The sequence below is a fragment of the Rhinopithecus bieti genome, unplaced genomic scaffold (assembly GCF_001698545.2).
Source record: "Rhinopithecus bieti isolate Rb0 unplaced genomic scaffold, ASM169854v2 scaffold_42380, whole genome shotgun sequence".
Lineage (NCBI taxonomy): Eukaryota > Metazoa > Chordata > Mammalia > Primates > Cercopithecidae > Rhinopithecus > Rhinopithecus bieti.
In genome coordinates, this window is record NW_016818327.1 from 1,859,949 (window position 1) to 1,867,727 (window position 7,779).

At 38.7% G+C, this 7,779-nt stretch overlaps 1 protein-coding gene across 7 annotated transcripts in view; it reads right to left on the reverse strand.

Moving 5' to 3' along the window:
• ING3 (inhibitor of growth family member 3) overlaps positions 1-6,974 on the reverse strand; it is a 34,562-nt gene extending 27,588 nt beyond the window's left edge. For 4 of the 7 annotated variants that reach the window (XR_001882381.1, XM_017856935.1, XM_017856941.1 and 1 more), the window contains exons 1-3: positions 2,718-2,822; positions 2,407-2,478; positions 232-332 (exon numbers count right to left, since the gene is read on the reverse strand). Coding sequence is in view for 6 of the 7 variants with exons in the window: in XM_017856935.1 (XP_017712424.1) it covers positions 232-332; positions 2,407-2,478; positions 2,718-2,745 (201 nt within the window). In the remaining variant the exon portion in view is untranslated. Of the gene's footprint in view, positions 1-231; positions 333-2,406; positions 2,479-2,717; positions 2,823-6,850 lie in introns of those variants that run through there. The other 3 variants (XM_017856936.1, XM_017856937.1, XM_017856938.1) reach the window with 3 other exon arrangements.
• Positions 6,975-7,779: the final 805 nt, after the last annotated feature.

A 7,779-nucleotide genomic window follows, 5' to 3' on the forward strand; every position in this document is an offset into this window, starting at 1 on the left:
ACTTTTAAATGGTCTGTCACTTTCTAATAGTCACTAATTATTGAAACAATATTTTTCATTACCAAAATGCTTTAATGACTAAAAATCGCTATCTACACTAAATTATTTACATTCTAAAGAGTCATTGATAATATTCCCTTATTTTGATATCCAGACCACTATTTAATTTTGAAATATCTTTTCAGAGGGTCCCAGTATTTCTTGATAAATGATCCAAAGTGTCGCACATACTTTTTTGATGGATGCCATTTGTTCTTCTCTCCATTCAGGTTTATTTTTCTTTGCATTCATAAAGAATTCACTGACTCTTTGTTCTAGTTGATCCATTGCATCTATGACATAATAAAAAAATCACCTTAAATGACCAAATTCATATACTACATATACATGGTTTGATTTAGGGAGGGAAAAAATCTGACAATATACACTCTTTCACTTCGCCAGTAACTTAAATATGTTATGCTTCGATTATGTAAATATATAAAGCCTCAATTACCTTCCTTTAAAAACTTACAATTTTCCTTATTGACAGATTATTTTTGTTTTTGTTATTTCAAAATTTTTTCCAATAGCCAAAGTAGAGTGAACAAAGTACATGGGCTCTATCCTATAATTTTTCAGCAATACAGCCTTGGGGTCAAAAGCTATAGGTATTAATCAGACATATGTACCAAAACACAATGAAAACACCATTAGATAATCCTCACATTTCTTTTAACAAGAAAACGTGATAAAAAGATTTGGTATATGGCATTAAACATCTCATCATGTCATATCCCAACTGAAAGTAGTAGGTACAATCATTTAAACGTTAATTCTAGGTAAGTTTTCCCCAAATTATGTGCCAAGACTAATCATCTCATTGGATGTCTGCTTAAAAAAGAGGAAAAATTAATAAAAAGGATTCTATTGTTACGTAAGTTGAGAAAAATCTTTTCATAGCATACTTCCTTTGGAGATTTTCAGTCCACAATAGCCTTTTAAAGACTCTGTAAAGTACTATGGTTAATTTTTAGTATCTTCCTTTGTTTAAATAAGCATTTCTGAATTTATTTGGCACACTGTTCTGTTAATCCATAATATCTATTAACTTCAGAAAATTCGTTACTGTAAAGAAATGCACGTTTAAAAACCCTGTAATATGTATACTGTAAGCCCAAATTATAAGATAATTTAAAATTTTAAATAATAAAATATAAAAAAAATTTAAAATAAGTTACCCTTTATTTAATGCCTACTTTGTATCAGATACTATAAATTCTAATCCATCTGTAATATTTTAAATTCTTAGATGATTCTCTTTTTATAGACAATGAAAGCCCCACACAAGTGGTAATACAGTCAGAGTCAATGAGTAAATTAGTAAAGCCCTAAAACAAACTCAGATATGACATCCATGTCTATGCTCAGTCCTGCAGAAAATACTTCTTCAGCAAATCTTTAGCATTTCGACTACACTAAAATTAAAATGAATTTGTGAGATAGCTGGAGAACCACACACACAATTCATACTTCATACCACAATCCACTGAACAGAAGGTGGCTTCCATGCCACCAGTTTTTATTACGTGCCACCTGAAACTTACTGGAAAAATATACTCATAAACAAAGGGTATAGAAGTGGGTGTGTGGTCATGGGCAGAGAAGACGGGCCAGTGAAAAGGACAGGTTCTTAGCTGCAGCAAGTGGTCCCTAAGCCACCTATTTATAGTCCTTGCTCTACGAAAGAGCAAAGTTAATTTGTGGAAAAAGTCACAGAGACTACCAAGCTATCACTGAAAGAAAAATAAATGTTCACTAACTGCTAAAATTTTTAATACAGCACATAAGAAACTTTACAGTGAAATCTAATTTCTGTCACTCATTTTAACCAAGAAAATGACGATTCTGTTACAATTTAAAATGTATCTTATAATGTGTAACTAAGTTTTCAAAATTTGACATTCGCCAGGGTCTCTAAAGAGCTATATATAACCTGTGCTTCTATGCTCTCCTCCACTCTTGAAAAACTGAATAGGATGAACTTTAAAATAAGTATAAATGCTGAAATCTAAGTTCGATACGAAAGGGCTCAAGAAAACATCTCAACATTTATTATGCTGACGTGCATTGAAACACAGGTAACTATCTCAATGACGGTAGAGAAATAATTTTTGCACGATCCCACATTCTAGAAAGGAATACACGTGTCCCAATGCCGCCTCCTCTTGCAAAAGCCAGAAAAAAGTAGCATGGGAGGGAAGGAAAAGGCGAGATTCAGGGCTGCCAGTTCTTTTTGACAACTCCTTATGCACTAGCGGAGTGAGCCAGAGGACAGTGAAAGAGCACTAGGCGCTAGCAGTGATGAAAAGCAAGTCTGGCACTGAACGCGCGCAGCCAACAGGAGTAGCAGACGCGCCGACTTACTCTGCACCTGCAGGTCCATCTCGCGCATTTCCGTGAAGCGGTCCCGCAGATCCATAGGAAGCTGCTCAATCACTGTCAAAGGGAGAGTCCGTCAGAGGGGCGGGACCAACGGCGAAATACGCGCTTACGTCACTGCGCGCGTGCGTCAGGGGGGTCGAGGGGGCCGGCAGCCCACAACGAGGCTGCCAGTTACCGTGAGAAAGAAACATCCCCCGCCGCCCCCTCCCTCCCGCCATCTCGCTGCCCGTCCACTCGCGCTCTTGCCCTCCCGCAGGTCCCACCGGCGGCCGCCGCCAGCGCCGCGCACTCACTTTCCAGATAGTCTTCTAGGTACAACATCGCGGCCCTTAGAGCTGAGGGAACAAAGGGGTCCAGGGGTTTATTTGTGTCACTCGCTGTCGCCGGAGTTTTGTCCCTTCNAAAAAAAAAAAAACCACTTTGGCGCCTGACGGCGCTTGCCTCACTGCCGCCCGGAGCTGCTATTGGTTGGTTAAAGGAATGACGTAACCCGGCCGGTGTTCGCCCCCGTGCCTTTGTGGGAAATGTAGTTTTCTTCCTCCTGAGCAAGGGTTGGCGCGCTGGCGGCTCCCGTCGTAGAAACTACCAATACCAGGCGCCATTGCGAACAGTGCGTAACAGAATCCGAAATGCGGTGCCTCTGTTTATTTGTTGATTTTTGCACAGAGAATGGCGGGAGTTGTGTGCGCCTGCATAACACAACTAGGAACAACTTTTCACCTGTTCTTTGCTGTGATTCCATGCCCCGGCGTTTGTGAGTCATGGGTTTCAAGAAGTGCCAGGCAAATAGCAAAGGTTCTAAACGCTAGAATAATCAGCAAAGTTCGGGGAATTTGGGTTACTTAAACTAGAACTCTCTGCTGGAATTTATCCTCATTATTCACTCCTAAAATATAAGAGAGACACCTGGTTGGCTTACATGTAATTTTAAAATAGTTTATACTGAGACTGTGGAGTGAATATGCATTTCCCAAATTAAAAGATGCACAAATAGTGTCAATAGCCACTTATATATTGTAGTTTGCCGTCCGTCTAATCGTCATTGTAATGTAATTGATCTATACATACAATCTGCACCCACAAGTAATAGTAGTAATAATCATCATCATCATAGTGAGCAGCCGTGAATTACGGATGGAGCCTTCATTTCGAATAGGCTGTAATAGCAGTAACTTTATGTTGAGTAAATAGTCCATATTCGAGGTTGGTTGTCTTGGGCGTTCTTTTCTACTTTTGACCTCTCCCAGCGCATGTTTTCCTGTGATATAGTTAGTACGCCCCTACTCAGTTTCTTTTACATTGTTTTATTAAAACTCTTGCATTCAGTAAATACTAGGTGTTGTTGTTTTCCTTTGTTCTTAACTCTTCGATTTTCTGGGGAAATTGTCATTAGTTCATTATTTATTTTCATTTTCTATTTTCAGATTGCAGTTGAAACTGTGTGTGTGTGTTCCCCGCTTTCCTTCTCCATTACGTACTCTTAAAAACTTGAGGTTTTCACTGATCTTAAGCAGGAAACTTTCCTGTCGTGAATGATGAATCATGATGAATCTCAACGGAACCTTACTTCGATCTTAATAAGAATTAGAATTTTTTAGTTTCTAGTTAATGTTTTCATTACTTGCATCTAAAATCAAGTACTTTCAATCTTTTTCTCCCTTCTTTTCCTCCTTTCTTCCTTTCCTCTTCCCCATCTTTCCTTCTTCTGGTTGCTTTTAAGATCTCTTTGACGTCTTTTTGCAGTTTTGCAGTGATCTAAGTCTAAATTTCTTCCTTATTCCCTTTTCTTTCCTTAAATTTTTTAAATTATGCTTAGGATTTGAGGGGATTCCCGAATTTCAGGATTGGTGTCCTGCAACAATTCTAGAAAATTTTCAACAATTATCTTTTCAGTATTGCTTATTTCTCATTTTTTCCGTTAAGACTTTCTCTCTTTATTCTCTTATTTATCTTAATCTTTCTTTTGTATGTTTTATTTTAGAATTTTCAGAATTTTTCAGGTTTAGAAGTTCTATTTGGTTCTCTTTTCAAGCCGTTTTCTAATTTCTTATACAAATTATTTAGATTGTATCTTGTTTCTGTTAAACCTAATATTGAAAATTTATGGGCCTTTTGCGCTATTGCTTCAGAAATGGGCACTTTTGCTCATGGTGTCTGTTTCCTGTTGGATTGTGCTTTTGGACTCTGAATTCCTGTTTCTGGGATTACAAGCATAAGGATTCTTTGAGGCTGGAGTTGAAATTGAGTTTTCCTGGAGAGCATTAGAATTTGCTTGTCAATTTGTTTGGAGACATCATAAACCCTAGGACGAGATTAAATTGTCCACTTGAGGTTTATTGTATTGCACAGATAGATTGAATTTGGGCCTCTATCCCAAATGAATTGTTACAGATTCTCAGAGGAGAATTTCTTTCTTTCTTTCTTTACTGGGCTCCAAGGCCAAGACAGACATGTTTCATTACTGACCTATTTTGTGCGTGAGGCTTATATGTCATTTACCCTTACATGGAAACTATAGTCCATTGGGGCCCCAGATTTTTGTCTCTATAAGACTCTTCCTTTTGAACTGATACTTCGGTTTATCTTCTGACCCTGGCATGCTGCACAGCTATTAAAGCAAGAGCTCTAGGTATCCAGAACTTGACAGATAGTATCTGAACAAAAGCCTACTTTGGCTTGCATTTATTTCTCAGGATATTTTCATTTTCCTTCTTTTTCCCCTTTTATATTCCCTCTGAAAATTCCTTAATGTCCTACTAGTTCATCAGTGTGTTTTTTAAAATCTAGCACTTTTAGTTGTTTTCGCCAGGTGGCTCTTTCAGAGTAGCTAAAATGGTATGCTATCATAAATAGAAGTCCATCATTTCAATGTAAACTGAGCTTCCTCAGGGAGTGTTCCATATTAAGGGAAATAAGATAATAAATGGTTCCCAATTCAGTCAGTATAAATACACACTCCGCAGAAACCAAAAATAAAACTTACACATTGTATATTTTAGTTAATAAATGTAACTCTTACTGTGGAACATGTATCAGCTGAGCTGCAGAAATTATGTTTGCAAAGGCTTGTGATAACTTCTTACATCATTAGGTCATACAGTAGATACCATTTTCCAGTGGCTTCCTACTTAAAACGAATACTGCTTTTCTAGGGAGTGCCCCTCATATGGATTGACCATATCTGTATCAAAACTCATTAATTTATCAGGGATTGACCAAAGCTGGACCTATTAGATGCATGTTCTTGTGATTTGAAATTGGGAATGAAAAGACACAGAGACTGGCAAACCTTACAGAGGTACAAGACAGTAAATACATGGCCCACAAACTCCTGCTGGTGAAAGCCCCCAGAGAAGATCTACTCTTTTCCTTGCCTTTCCCCCCTTTCTTTGTCAGTTTCTCTAACACTAGTTGTATAACCTTGAGAAAGTAATTTTAACACTCTGTCCCATTGTTTCCTGATCTGTTAATGGGAAAATAGAAACAGTACCAGAATCATAGGAGTGTGGATTGAAGTATTATCTATGCAAAACACTTATATTAATGCCATATAAATGTTATGATTCAATAAACATCAACTGCTATTACCATCATTAATATCATATGTGTCCTCCTAAGTTATTCATATTGCAGATATTCCTTTTCGCTGCTCTTAGCTCTACCTTGTGCCCCTGCTTCTCTTGAGGCTGGACACCACCAGAACTCTAGGACTATCTCACCTACCGGTGTGATTCTGCTACTGTCATACTAAATATAAGGCAGAAATGAAGCAAGGAAGGCTGTGCAAGACTGCGGCAGTTGGCCGGGTGCGGTGGCTCACGCCTGTAATCTTGGCACTTTGGGAGGCCAAGGAGGTGCGGATCACAAGGTCAAATCGAGACCATCCTGCTGACATGGTGAAACCCCATCTCTACTAAAAGTACAAAAAATTAGCCGGGCGGGGTGGTGGGTGCCTATAGTCCCAACTACTCAGGAGGCAGAGGCAGGAGAATGGCATGAACCAGGGAGGCGTAGCTTGCAGTGAGCAGAGATCGCGCCACTGCACTGTAACCTGGGCAACAGAGCCAGACTGTCTAAAAAAAAAAACAACAACCAACAAAAAAACAAAAAACACTGCAGTTAAGGCTACTAGGTAAATAAAATAGATGGAATTAAAATTTAGGGAAAGGATTCAAAAGTAGATACAGAATATGACTGTTTTGAGTCTAAGACAAGGGGAAATTTAAGTCCCTAACATAGCATGTTTCTCGAGGAACCGTTGCTTGAAGTCTTAATGTTCTAACACTTTCCTGTCTTACAAAGAAAACTACCATCTTGAAACCTATTAAAACTTTGAAGTGAAAATTTGTAAACTTTACAGCAAGCAGTGCATCATCCCTGTGATGTGGGAAAAGCAGAGTAAAATGCTATCATGACATAAACCTACTTTTACATCTTTGAAACTCATCGAATCACTCACTGGATTGGTCATAAGCAGCATCAATAGGATGGTATTCTTCCCTTTAAACACCTGTGGAAGTGTTCAGCCTTTCCCTCCTCCCCAATACCTACTAAAGAAACCTCTTTATGAACGTTCTAATTTCCTGGACTGGTTGCTAGGCGTTGGTAATGGAGAATCTGGAGTAAAAGAGGAGAGAGAGGAAGAAGACAAGTGTCTAATGGGAGGATAGTTAAGGAGATTTTGCCAAGGGGACTGCTCTCTATGCGTTCAGTGGATGGTAGAAGGATAATAGATAGATGGTGGGTTACTGGATACAAAGCCATCACAAAACCATTCCCTCAAAACAAATAGAAATTCTGGAAAAAAATGTAACAATAACACTTAAAACAGAATGAAATCTCCAGGTACCAGAAATAAGAGTAAACTCAAAGTTGGTGTAGAGAATAAGAGTTTAAGCTGAAAGAACTTGAGAGTTTTTGGGCTTTAATTGTTGGGTTCTGACTGTGTAAGGATATCACAAGCCTCAGGTACTGTGCTTGCAGGGAGCTAACGCTAACCATCTTGTAATAAACCAGTAATCAGGAAGGGTTACTCCTATGAAGTTGCCTGGGGAAACAACAATAAAGCTTTCTATCCATCCACCTGAGATCATGGGTGGAAAGGCAACCTAGGGGAATTGAGACCTCAAACCTGTACCACGCATGGGTATGGAACCCAAATTCAGACTGCACGCAAGCTGCAGAGACCGTTTCAACAAGACAGTAAAAATTGGTCTGGCCTGACAAAAAGATTTGCCCCCCCAGAGAGGCAAATACAATAATATATAATAATAACCTTAAAGGATGTTCCTCATCTTAGGACACAGAGAGGAGCAATTGTGGATGGTGAGCTCGCATTGAAACATTGCAAAACAC